The 14,056-nt window shown below is 38.0% G+C and overlaps 1 protein-coding gene across 16 annotated transcripts in view; it reads left to right on the forward strand.

Annotated features, from left to right (window-relative positions):
* LOC136844420 (protein lifeguard 3-like) overlaps window positions 1-14,056 on the forward strand; it is a 137,735-nt gene that overhangs the window by 80,600 nt on the left and 43,079 nt on the right. For all 16 annotated transcript variants that reach the window (XM_067113602.1, XM_067113601.1, XM_067113610.1 and 13 more), the window contains one exon: window positions 13,892-14,029. In XM_067113602.1, coding sequence (XP_066969703.1) covers window positions 13,892-14,029 — 138 coding nt within the window. The remainder of the gene's footprint in view (window positions 1-13,891; window positions 14,030-14,056) is intronic.

The raw sequence follows: 14,056 nt of genomic DNA on the forward strand, positions 1-14,056 counted from the left end.
CTTTTTCTTAAGGGAATACAAAGGTACTTTTTCGTAATGGTGAGCTTTGTGAAACAATTTAAAATCTTAGAAATACTGATTTTATATATTTTTGGCACGATGATTCCAATAATTATTGATTTTATTTATGTACCAACTAACATAGCTTGTACGCTACATAACCTTTACTTGGTGCATGGGAATAGACTGTGTAATCAAAGATTATGAAATGTGTAGAAATATACTGTACAGTATGGATAACCATTTAGTTTTGTCTTTATTGAGTTAAGAAGCATTTGTGAGTAAATCCTTTAAGGCAAAGTTATTGTAGTAATTGTGAATTCATATTTTAATACTGTGCATTGCTACTTTTTTATGGATATGACCTATTGATCACGTTTCCTTACATCGTACTAGGGACATGTACTTGTGGCCATGTAGGCCAGGGTTAATTTAAAAATCATCAGTATTACCAATAGTTAAAATAAGAAAAAAAGGAAAATCTGTATGACGTATTATAACATCCTTTGTTTTTCACAGCTACCAAAAGCTGTTGCCCAACACTGAAACTAGCGAAGATTGAAGTGAAACATTTAACCTTCCCCTATTGTTTACAGTGAACCCCAGTCGCGGGGATCGTCCCCACACCCCCCACAAATAGCTAAAAATCATGAAATACTTAAAACCCTCTAAAAACACTTAGAACTGCCCATTTTGATAGTTTAAACACAGAAAAACCCTGTAAAAAACACAGAAAAACCCTGTAAAAATGCATATACCTCAGTATTATATTAGTTTGTCACAAAAAGTGCATTTATTCATGAAAATTATATGAAAATACAGTAATTAGTGAATATTTCTCAGTGAAAAATACTGCGAATGGGCAAATTTTCCGCGAATGATGGCTAGATATGTCCCACAGAGAGACCCGCGAATGCGTGAGTCCGTGAATCATTAGAACGCGAATACGGGGGTTTTACTGTAGTACCATATTACATGCATTCCCTATTTCATTATTTTAATAACAACACGATACTTACCAAGTCTTCATTACATTCAGTAAATGGTGGTTAATTACTTGCCTGAATGGTAATTACCATGTCCCAATTTATTTTTTCCTCAAAGGATTTGAATAGAATTTTGCACAAAACCCAGTAGGATGTCTTCCAGTAAGTACAGAAAATTTATGGCACAGTTTAAACTCAAGTTAGTCAGCGTTGCGGAAAAGTACCAATAATATACAAGCTGCTAAACTGGTGTGGGAATCTACGAGCTCAGTCTGTGGTTACGGTATGCCTGTGGATAAAAGATGCTTGTGATGAAATCAACAAAGGTATCATTGTGAAAGCGTTGAAAAAGTGTGGAATTTCATGTACTATGGATGACACAGAGGATGATGCCTTGTATGGAGTTATGCAACAATGAATTTACAGTTAAAAGCGATGATTTGACAACTGTTGATTCCAACCAATTGTTTGCTAGCTCTGACCCCAGTCAAGAGTTTTGCGGCTTTAAATATTGTAACTTTTTTTATTGGGTTCCTTAATTTTACAGCACATTCTAATTATATAATCTTAATGTTGTGAAAAATGTTTGTAATAACATAAGGTTTCATATCTCCTTGTTGAAAACTCACAATCTTTGCTATGTACAATAACAGTTGCTGATGAAAATTGAGAGCGGTAATGTTTACATTTGGAAAAAAATTTTCTAGGCAAATTCTATCACTGAAAGTCAGAATTACTGAAAGAAAATCCATTAATAATGAAGAGTTTAAAGAAAATTAAAACTGACTGTAATAACATTTTCTTTATTTTATAAGAGTTAAAAACAGGTCACCAAAAATTGAGCATGATACAAGCAGATATGGTAACTTTTTCATTTTTATGTAGTGTGTGAAACAAATTAAAAGAAGAGTGTCACAGTAGATATGGTCCCTCAAAGATTTGTTTTGAGACAGATTAAGTGCTAAAAATTCATATATGGAGCAGTAGGTGATTTGAAGGATGCAGTATATTGTAACAATTAAGGATTTTTAATAAAATGTGAAAGGCAGCCCGTTACATGATATATTTGTTTTTAAACGAAAAATCATCTCTTGTTTGAATGTGAATTGGCACATCTTGGATGGTAGTACATGGACCATTGGCGTGGTTGATTGGGATGTAGTAATTTGATATCAGAGATTTTTAGTTTAATATTTGTTCCTACACAAATATATGGGGATTTAGCTTGCGATGACAAGCTGAAACGGCCATGCATATTTATTGACACAGTAGTCAGGTACCAACAGGCTCCCATCAAGTCCAGACGTCTTTCATGAGACACTGCCTGACTTGTGCCATTCAAACTTTTATTGATTAAACTTAAGTATTCCTTTTCCTTTTTAGGTTGTTGACTATGTGCGTGTGTGTATTGCATTTTTCAAACCCATTGGTCAAATAAGCTTTCTTGCTCGGAATAAATGTGTATTTCCTTACCCCTATGAATACTGTTTTCATTGGACACGTAGCAGCTTTGGTTAGCTACACGGCAGTTGTTTCATTCTAAGATATACTTACTAGTGTATTTACCTTTCAGGTGCGGTAGATTTACTTGGGAATCCTCCCTCCAAAAGTAAATCTCCCACATGTAAAGACCGAGGGTTTGTATTCGTGTAGGAACAAAGATCAAATTTTTTAAGTAATTTGTATTTTTCCTAACATACAAACCTAAGGTCTTTATATTAAGGGCCTACCTTTTACCACCCCTTTCTCTTACCTGGCCCAAAAGGTAAGCTGCATAGAACTGAATGTATACTGACTTGGTGGGTGGTGCTTCTGCCCCTAACACCAGTAACTGTTATCATATCCTCCTTGCAAAGGTTTAACAGCTGGATTTTCAGCTCGCTGAAAGTTAATCCCATATGTAAAGACCGAGGGTTTGTATGTTACGAAAAATGCAAATTACTTTAAGAATTTGTCATATTTAGCCACTTGGAAGTTCGTGACAGTGAGGTTGACCTTATTTAAGGTAATCTTGCTATCATGGTCTTCCTTTGTAGTAATTGGAAATAGGCTATATAGCCTTATCCCTCTGATTTCTTTGGCTTAGTTTTTGTAATTCTCGACTACTGCAGACAGGTCAAGTTTCGGCACTTGGGGAAGGAGGTAGAGCTGTGAGTTTAGAGCTGTTGGGGGTTGGGGGGGAGTTTGTCCCGCGTTAGAAGGCTTATCAAGCTTCATTCTATGTGCCTTTCCCTTCAGGGTAGGGCGATTGATTTCTTGGGCAGGGCTGAGACCAAGTGCCCTTCTCCTGGACTAGAGGTTCTCTTTGTCTTGTCTCTGTAAGCTGTCAAGCTTGCCTCAAGTCGATTGTCTCTATCTCTGTGAGAGAAGTAGAACGTTGATCCTTTATGCAGCTCGTTCCCTCCTCATTTTCCCAGTTTACAGGCGGCATCAAGTTTAGAGTGTTTTCCGTGCTTTTCTATGGTCAGATGACCATAGTAACAGGTAATCACTTTTTAACCCTGCTCACCACAATCCTTCGGGATTGCACAGAGGGGTTTGTTTGGCTTGTTTGCATGGACCGTTGGCTTTCTTTACTTGACCTATGGGTTGGGTTAGGTTTGCTGATGGTCCAGGGGTGTTCTTCCTATCTTTCTCGGTCAGGTGACCAGGTTGATAGAGGAACACTAAGACTCTTTTTGAGCGAGCTTTCAGGATAACAGAGGGAAGGGTTTGTGTGGCCTGTTTGCACTGGTCAGTTGATTCTCGAATTCTTGGTTTTGAATTGAGTTTTCAGGGAGCAGTGAGCCAGTGTTTCCAGTCCTTCCATGGTGTGACAGCCATGGTGACTGGGTAGTTGTTCAATCCTTCTGTCTCTGACTCCTCGGGAACATTAAGAGAGGCTAGTAAAGATTAGGGTCAGATGCAATATAGTCACTAATATGACTCTTGATCTTCGGATCGGGTTGTTCGGTAGTACTCAAACAGATATTGTGAACTTTCTCCATCACCTCTGATCTCCCCCTTTCAATACATTCAAGTGGAAGAAGAAGAGGGCTGTTATGCCTGGCTCTCCCTATAGGAAGTCTTTGATAGGTTTCCGGCATTTGGTCCCTTTCTGAGGATGAGGACTGATTTTGTTAAGTTTTGGTACTGTTGCAACTGCAGTTTGCTGTAGCAGTGCAACTTTTACTCCGGGGCCATCCAGTCCCCGGGGTACCAGTCCAGTCAAGGCTCTTGGACCGCTGGTCTGGGACTCCTGATGCTACCTGTCCTCCATGCACAGGTGCAAATGCTACCCAGGCTGACCTGTCCAGTCAGTACTCATGGACTGCCAGTCTGTGACCCCCTCCTGCTGCTACCCATGCTCTGTGCTTAGGTGCAACTGCTACCCAGGGTTCCCTGGAACCCAGAGGTGTGGGTCCAGCCTAGCTAGTCAGGCTACTTAGGCCAGCCAGGACACCTGTACTACCAATACGGAATCCGTGGCTGGCAGGGGTCCAGGGAAGTGACTGGGCCTGTGTGGTCCTGTCATCCAGACTTAAGAGGTGATTCCCCCCCTTCCTTCTTTTCTTACTTGTAGAAGTCTATCTTCTAGGGAGGTTTTGACATGACCATGGATAGCCCTTGCCCACATTTTCATGAGTGAGTATGCTCCCCATGATCTGTTCGTTTGGCGATGACTTGGTTTGACTACTGTTCATGGCCATGTTCACCTGACAGAGGCCTTGCCTTTACTAGTTGGGGTAAGGGTACTAGGGATTGTTCTTCCTTTTTTGTTTGGAGGTTTCTGAGAGACAAGAGCTGGTTAAACATTAGTTTAGAGAGGAAGCTTTTATTCGTTCTCCCAAGCATTTTTACGAGGAAGTATGTACTCGTATTGGTCCTAGAACTGAACTGGTTATGCACCCAAGTTTGGAACAAACCCGTGAGGATTTTCAATGGGCTGCATCCTATAAGAAGGGTGTTTAAGGTTTTCAGCGCTTGGAATAGTCCTGAGGGGCCTGTACACCAGGATTTAGATACCAAGGTGCCGAGGCTGCTGTTTCTAGAGGCCATCAAGCCCAGTTGCAAACTGGATGGCCTTGAGGAAGCACTTAAGCATTTTTGTAGTTTTTTTCCCTGCCACTGAGGGAGCTTAGACTATAGCTTAGTTGCCTTGGTCATGACTTACAAGTGTTTTGAGCCATATGGTTTTGCCTGTATATATACAGGGAATTCACTTAGGACTAATCCAGCTTAGTGACTTTCTACCTGCGCCCGTGACTTATTGAAAGGAGAACTCTATCTTGATCAGTGCCAAACCAATACCATAAGTAAACTCTCTCTCTCTCTCTCTCTCTCTCTCTCTCTCTCTCTCTCTCTCTCTCTATATTCATGTGAAGGCAACTGATGGTCTGGGTAAAATTTTCACATTTAGGATTGGCCTGGCTCTGGGGTCCACCTCAATCCTTTTGGGGTGAAGTAGAAGCTGCTCAAGGTTGTTGCAGTTGACTGACAGCACCCATCTTTGCCTGGCAGTGTCCTATAGGCTCCTGGGCTTAAAAGGAACTGTAGCTGAAATTTCATGTTTAGTTGGCCTTCTCTTCTTTGAGACAGCAGAGGTTCAACTTTTTTTTTTTCTTGTGGAGTGTCCCAGACTTCTCCTGTTAGGAGTTTCATCTCACTTTTAATCACTCCTCCATTTACAGAAAGTTGGTAAGGTGAAGGAGAGGATGAGAAATACAAGGTTGGCATTTTTTCCTTGCAGCTGCCATCTGTAAGAGAGTGCCAATCTCTTTTGAGCCCCTGGCATCTCTTACCTTTTCCCGTCCTTTTCCTTGCGGCTCGCAGAGGGACCTCACCCTAAGGAGAGGGTGTGTGATGCTGAAGATTGGTGCTAAAATTCAAGGGAGAGCAACTTCTATCATTTTTGAGGGAGGATGGGTATTTTCCAAACACAGTCGATCCCTGCTTATTCGCTGTCAGCATTTGCGGCTTCAGTTATTTGTGGATTTTTCTGTGGAACATATATCCACATTTGCATATTCGCTGATTTTTTCATAGAGCAATTACTGTATTTTCATATTTTCATGACTAAATGTTTCAGGATGATAGTTTGAGGTATATTTGTTGTTTGAACTATTAAAATAGGCATTTGTAAGCGTTTTTAGAGGGGAGGGTTTCAGTATTCGCGGGTGGGAGTGGTACACATCCCCTGCGACTACCGGAGGACGTCTGTACACGTATTGGTCATCTTGGAAATATCTCAGCTTTACTCTCTGGGAAGAAGGTCTTTCATCTAGAATTTCAATGATCTTCCCCCAAGGTCTAACAAAGAGTCTGCGTTGGTGTCAACTTGCACTCTTTCATGAGAGGTACCATATACTGGACTTATTTGGAAATTGGTTTGTCCTGGCGAACTTTTTGCAGTTTTGACCATTGGACAACCTTCTCTCTCAAGTTTAGTGGTGATGAACTTCAAGAATTTTACCCTCTTTCCTGACCAGAGAGGGAGCGCCTGGGTTGCTGGTTGACAGTAGCAATTAAGTGTCTTTTCCTATGATTCTTGCTTCAGCAAACTCAGGGAATTGGTTCTTGCCTCAGCAAACTCGGGGAGGTTGCTCACAAGTTCCAGTTGCATTGGGATAACTCACTGGTGGTGTCATCATTCTTTAGTTCCCCCCGTTCCCCGTTTAGCGGCTTTTTCAGAAAGCAACTTGACTTCTCTCCTGACTTAGTCTCAAGAAGTTGCATCTTCAGGGGATTGAGGCTTTGGCAGGACGCTGGGACCTGTACAGTAAACCCCCCGTATTCTTGGGGGATGCATACCACACCCACAAATAGCTAAAATCCGCGAATACTTAAAACCCCTCAAAAAGCACTTAGAACTGCCTATTTTGATAGTTCAGACACAAAAAAAATCTTTAAAAATGCTTATACCCTAGTATTTTAATAGTTTTATCACAAAAAGTGCATTTAGTAATGAAAATATGAAAATACAGTAATTAGTGAATATTTCTCAGTGAAAAATAGTCATATCCCGAACTTTTGCGAGGTTAGTTTCCAGAACCCCTCGCGCAGGGTGAATTTTCGCACAAGGTTTGGCACGGTCTCTAGAAATGCTAATAAATGCTTATTTCTAAAGTTTAAACACTAAATATGACCCTAATCATGCTCCCAAATTATTAACCCTTTAACGCCGACTGGACATATTTTATGTCGACAAAAGTTGTCTCAGGTGCCAAGTGGATGTAAAATACATCGACTACAAAAAGTTTTTTTAAATATTCGCGGAAAAATACTTATAGGCCCTGCTTACATAAAAAGGCCTCATTTAAGTAAAAAAATTTTAAATCACGTGCCTTGAGGGATGCTGGTAGTTCATGGATCACGCTGTTGTTTTTTGTTTACAAGTTATGACCCAGTTACATGCACCCATTTCTTTCTTATCCTAAAGAAAGCATCAGCTAACTGCTGAAAATCTCAGAAATTCTTTAGTCACTTTGTCGTAATTTTTGCACTGTTTTCTATTAGTCGTTACATAAAGTTTTATATATGAAATGTGTGCAATTTCATGTGAATACAACAAAAATAATTCAAGGTTGTAGCTTTATCAATTTTGACATATTTTCATATAAATCACGATAAGTGCCAAAATTTCAGCCTTTGGTCAACTTTGACTGACCGAAATAGTCGAAAAATGCAATTGTAAGCCAAAACTCTACATTCTAATAATATTCAATCATTTACTTTTTGTAACAAACGGGAAGTCTCTAGCACAATATTTCGATTTATGGTGAATTTTTGAAAAAAACATTTCCCTTACGTCCACGCTAACTCTGCAGAAAATCTTGTAAGAGCCTGACGCCATCCATTCCAAACACTCGTGTGTTCGTCATCCATCGGAGTGGACAAGACAACAAGAGCATCTCGTTTTTTTCTCTAAAGGAACGCGATTTCAACCATACAATATTTCCGCTCTGTTTCTCCCTAACCATTGTTGTCTTGATGTATGTAATAATCACCACTACTTGCATTGCCATGCAAGCATTCTAATCATGTACTCATAATGTTCCAACAAATCTTCTGTATCAAAACTGTGTGTATGTTTCTGTTTGTGAAGACGCCCAAACGCCTCGCCACTCCGATGGATCACGAACACACGTGTTTGGAAGAGACGGCCCAGGCGCTACATAATCTCAGAAATTCTTTAGTCACTTTGTCGTAATTTTTGCTCCGTTTTATATTAGCCATTACATAATGTTTTATATATGTAAATGTGCACAATTTCATGTAGAATACAACAAAAAATAATTCTTGGTTGTAGCTTTTATCAATTTTGAAATATTTTCATATGAATCACGGTAGTGCTAAAAATTTCAACCTTCGTCAACTTTTGACTTGACCGAAATGGTCGAAAATGCAATTGTGCTAAACTCTTACATTCTAGTAATATTCAATCATTTACCTTCATTTTGCAACAAACGGGAAGTCTCTAGCACAATATTTCGATGTATGGTGAATTTTTTGAATAAAACTTTTTTACATCCACGCTGCTACGAATTCATCATTTTGTGATAATATTTTCTCTGTGTTGCTTTTGATCATTTTTACAATATGTTATATACCAGAATCATCGCAATTTAGTGTACAGTACAACGAAAAATAGCTTCATTAGAACCGTTTTTCACAGAGCGATTTGTATACAATTATATATGAAATTTTTTTTGTGTCATATATATTCCAATATTTATATATGATAATGATATTTTTTCATTTCTGATGGTTGCATACTAAACTTCAGGCAATGAAAAAAGGAGCAAAATGAACTCATAATCTTAAAAACTAAGGCAAGGTGACTTTTTAAAAACTTTTTTTCCGCTTCAGCGCTAACTCCCAAACCCCGCCGGCATACGGTAGACACTTTTGTAAATAGAGGCTCAGCGTTTAAGGGTTGAGTTAACTTTTAAATGAAATTAAAGTTGCTGTAGTTTCATTTAAAAGTTAGCTTAATACATTACCCTTAAAAAAAGAAATAAATGGTTGACATAAAAATTGAGAGTTGGAAGAGAATTTCTGTCTCTCTCCCCTTCCAACCGATCTATTTTTAGAAGTCGTCTCAACCTCTTTATAGAAACTTCTTTATTCTGCATCTCTTTCTCTTTGTTTTGAAATGCTTTTTCATGAACAAACAGTGTTTTTTATTTTGACAAATACAACTCTTAGTTGTTATGTCTCTGTTTTAGAACGTATTTGCAACACTAGTGCATTTACACTTTGTAGACGGTACAGGTCAAATTAGATCAATATAAACTATCTGGTGTACAGGTAAAGACGTACAGAGAATTAATAAGTTGTAAAAATGTGTGAGCGCTAACTATGAGAGAGAGAGAGAGAGAGAGATTGTCCTTAATTAAGAGTGTGAAATTAACTATCAATTATTACAGAGACTGAGAGAATAACACAAGAGAGAGAGAGAGAGATGTTGTCCTTACTTGAAATATCAAGTTAAATTATTTATGAATTATTAGAGAGAGAGTTATTCTTACGTTAGATATCAAAAGATGGAAATTAGTATTAAACTAACTTAAATGAAATGAAGTTACTGTATTTTCATTAAAAGTTAGCTTAATACACACCCCTTAAAAAAAAAATATATAGTTAACGTAAGAATATAGGAGTGTTTGACTCTCTCCCCCATTCCACCGATCTATTTTTAGAAGTCCTCTCAACCTCGTTTTTAAAAACTTCTTTATTCTGTCTCTTTCTCTTTGTTCTGAAATGCTCTCTTTATTCTGTCTCTTTCTCTTTGTTCTTGTTCTGAAATGTTCTCTTTATTCTGTCTCTTTCTCTTTGTTCTGAAATGCTCTCTTTATTCTGTCTCTTTCTCTTTGTTCTTGTTCTGAAATGTTCTCTTTATTCTGTCTCTTTCTCTTTGTTCTGAAATGCTCTGTCTTTGTTTTAGAATGGTGCATTTACAGTTTGTAAACGGTACAGGTAAAATTAGATCAATTTAAAATTATCTGCTGTACAGTTAAAGACATACAGAGAAACTGTACTGTAATACATAGGTTGGCTAACTTCGAGCAAGAGAGAGAGAGATAACAGTTGTCCTTACTTAAGAGAGTGAAATTTTTTATGAATTATTATGGACACACACACACAGGGAGAGAGAGAGAGAATTACAAGAAACATTTGACCACTGATCAGCAACACTCCCCTTCTTGTCATGTTAACCCTTAAACGCCTACTGACGTTCATACGTCGACAAAATTGTCTGTTGCGTCAAGTGGACGCCCCGCACGTCGACTACAAAATTTCAACCTTCGTCAATTTTGACTCGGCCGAAATGGTCGAAAAACGCAATTGTAAGCTAAAACTCTACATTCTAGTAATATTCAATCATGTACCTTCATTTTGCAACAAATTGGAAGTCTCTAGCACAATATTTCGATTTATGGTGAATTTCTTAAAAAATTTACGTCCTACTTAATTCATGCATCATTTTGTGATATTTTCTTGTTGCTTTGATCGTTTTACAATTGTTATATACCAAAATCATCGCAATTTAGGTGTACAGTACAAGAAAACAAAATAACCCGCTACATTTCAACCGTTTTGCTCACAGCGCATTTGTATAAAATTATATATGAAAATTTTTTTGTGCTGTCATATATTTCAATATTTATATATGATAAATGATATTTTTTGTATATTTCTTGATGGTTGCATACTAAACTTCAGGCAATGAAAAAAAAGGAGCCAAAAATGAACTCTTAATCTTAAAACTAAGCGTGCTGTGATTTTTTGAAAAACTTTTTTCCGTTTCAGCGCGGCTAGCTCCTTAACGCCACTGGCATACGGGACGTTTTTGTAAATAGAGGCTCGGCGTTTAAGGGTTAAATGACATGTCTGACAGCTTTTGCCTTCGACCTTCTTATGAAAGATGAGGGAAGAATTTGTTTAGAATAATACAAATTTTGTAATTACAGTTTTATTATTATTATTATTATTATCATTATTATTTAATTTTATTAATCTTATTAATATATGAAAATTAGTAACTATTATTAGGTAAAAAGAGTATTTTTCTTAGAAATAAACCTACCTGTATACATGTACCTCAAAAATTCTCTCATCTCACGAAGAGAGAGAAATTATTACTTTTAATAATATTTAATGTTATTTAATTTACACATAAAAGCTTGAAAACTTATAAATTACATAAAAAATTAAACATAAACATGTTTGCAGGGTTTCTCAGTGTTCGCAAATGTTCGCGTGTCTGTGAAAACTTGTGTATGAATATTAGTTAGGTTCCAATGAAAAATTCGTGTGTCTGGGAATTTGTGCAACTCGAATCGCTCAAGTTCGGGGTATTACTGTACTGCAAATGGGTGAATTTTCCGTGAAGGATGTGTATATATGTTACACAGAGAAATCTGAGAATAGGTGAGTTCGCCAATCGTGAGAATGCGAATACAGGGGTTTACTGTACATGCAATTGCTGCTAGGTTTTCTCTTCAAGGGGTCTTTTCTTTGCTCTCTATTGGAGTTCTCTGATACTTCATTTCATGAGTGGAAGTCAACAACACTAGAATTATCTCCAATTATTGGTGTGGCGACAAGGTATCTCTATGGCCATACAGTAGCTGCTTATCAGCAGGTAGCATGGTTTTACTCACCTACCTTTGCCATGAAGCTACTTTCTCTCTCTCCCCCTTTTTTTTTTTTTTTTTTTTTTTTTAAGTTCTAGGAGTAGATCTCTTTTGGAGGGAGATCTTTTGTACTCTTAAGAAGCATTAACAGTCCCTCTCAGGGATTCAAACCCAAGAGGGTCATGACACACTCCTTGAGGGGTTTGACTCGCAGACTGTACAAGTCTTTTCAAGGGTTTTCAGACATAGGTCTGAAACCATAGACTGTGTCTCGCATAGCCCTGACATCGGCAAAAGTATAGGCAAATAATCTGGGCTCTCATATGTATGACACTCTTGAGGATAGAGATCTGTTTGTTTGGAATTTTCTCAAATTTTGTAACAAGATTCAAAACTGGGGGTCATGTCAGTTTGACCTTTTCTTGTTATCCTCACTGAAGAACTTTACAGTAGTGACTTGTGGGATACTACTGACTTCTGTTTGAGTGCTGCAGTACTATCTTGAAGGAACTTGACACTTTAGATTTGTATGTCGACAACTCTTTGGTTAGTATTAACAGAGTTAAGGAAGGAGTTTTTTGAGTATGTACACTTCCTCCTGGCTCTGGGCTCTGTAAATTGATCCATAGGCATTGTCTCTTCCTCTTCCAGTGTGGAAGGAGAATCGCAGCTCAGATGAGAACTTAGAGTAGTAGGTGCTTCACCCTATACTTTGTACTCGGTAGGAGCCTATCAGCTTTCAGGTATTAAGTGCGGAGAGGTGACCGGGTATGATCACCTGCACATTGTTTTACCTGCAGAATGTTGCCCACTAGCCTTGGACAAGCTTTCCGTTGACCAATAGTGGCTACTCAATAGGTTTTATAGCTAGCCCAGCTCCCTTTGGGACAGGTAGCATCTTGTCTAGGTATCCGGTTGGCAGGAGATGGGTTAGGAATGACTGGTTCTCCTGCCTCCCTCTTTTCCTGAGAGTCAGAGTGCCATACCTTATACAAGCTTTACGGATGTGAGTGCAAGTTAGCTATCTGACTGAGAACAAGTCTTTTCATTGGCAATGAAGGGATGAAAGTTCCCCTCCTCTCTTGACAAGGGGAGATGAGGACAGACAATAAAACATGCTCGTTGATCGTACTTATTTGTTTTATTGTCTTTGACACTTCAGTATGGGTTCTTACAGCCTGATAGAGTAATGGTGTACAAACCTTTTACTTAATGGTCCAGAATTCTAGCATCTGCTACGTTCCATACGTGCAGTGTGCAAGAGGTGCGGGTTCCCATCCTATGCTCCTAAAGGACTAGGAAAGTACTGTACTCCACAGATTAGGTAAACCTATCAGTCGCTTCAGAGAATACCCAGGTTCCTCCCACCAATGGGTAAATCTCCCATGTAAAAAACAAAGGTTTGTATTTGTGTAGGAATAAATAGCAAATTTAAAAGATTTTCATAATATAAAAACCTGAAGTTCTTTACATTAATGGCCCACCTCAGCCACCCCTCTCAGGTACCTGGGCCAGAAGGCAAAGTGGAGAGTAGACCAACAGGTGGGCGAGGTTTTCCCCTGCTTGTTAGTAGTTGACTACCATGTCAATAAGTTTTTAATGCTGTTCTGTCTTACATTCGCTAGCTAAATCCCTATGTCAAAAACTTCAGGATTGTAAGTCAGGAAAAATACAAATTACTTTTAAAATTTGCTATATTGTACCTGTGGTTAGTATCTTGGGTAATTACAGACACCACCCTACTTACAAATGAATTATGTTCCGGACATGTTTGTATGTTGAATTGTTTGTAAGTTGGTTACTGTACTCTTTATGCCTATATTAGTACAGTATGATATATAAAATTGGTTACTGTACTCTTTATGCCTATATAAGTACAGTATGATATATAAAATTGGTTACTGTACTCTTTATGCCTGTATAAGTACAGTATGATATATAAAATCAATTCAGTACTGTACGATTTTTCATCCTAAAACACCATACACTGTACATAAAGTACTGTATGTGCAGAATAGGCATGCAAAACAAAATTTGAACTTACAGTGGCAAAGGGGAATGCTCTGAACGCAATTTTAATTTGCAATCCCATTTGTTTGTATCTGAATGTTTGTAAGTTGAATGTTCGTAAGTAGTGTGATGTCTGTATTAATTATGGTACTATTTTGATTGTGTAATTAATTTGAATGCTGAATTGTAATACCATATTTGAATACAATTTAAAATGAAACTCAAGAAGGTATTTTGTGAAACAATGGTTTTTGATAATTATTCTTCTATTTTCAGTATGACTTCACTGGCTGTGGAATCTACTTGTTTGTTATTTCCATGATATTGCTGATCTTTGGAATCATTGCGATTTTCACATACAGTAAAATTCTGTACACTGTGTATTCTGCTGGTATTGCTCTGCTCTTCTCTGCGGTAAGTGTTATCAGTAAGGTACTCTGC

Source organism: Macrobrachium rosenbergii, chromosome 12, assembly GCF_040412425.1.
Source record: "Macrobrachium rosenbergii isolate ZJJX-2024 chromosome 12, ASM4041242v1, whole genome shotgun sequence".
Classification (NCBI taxonomy): Eukaryota; Metazoa; Arthropoda; class Malacostraca; order Decapoda; family Palaemonidae; genus Macrobrachium; species Macrobrachium rosenbergii.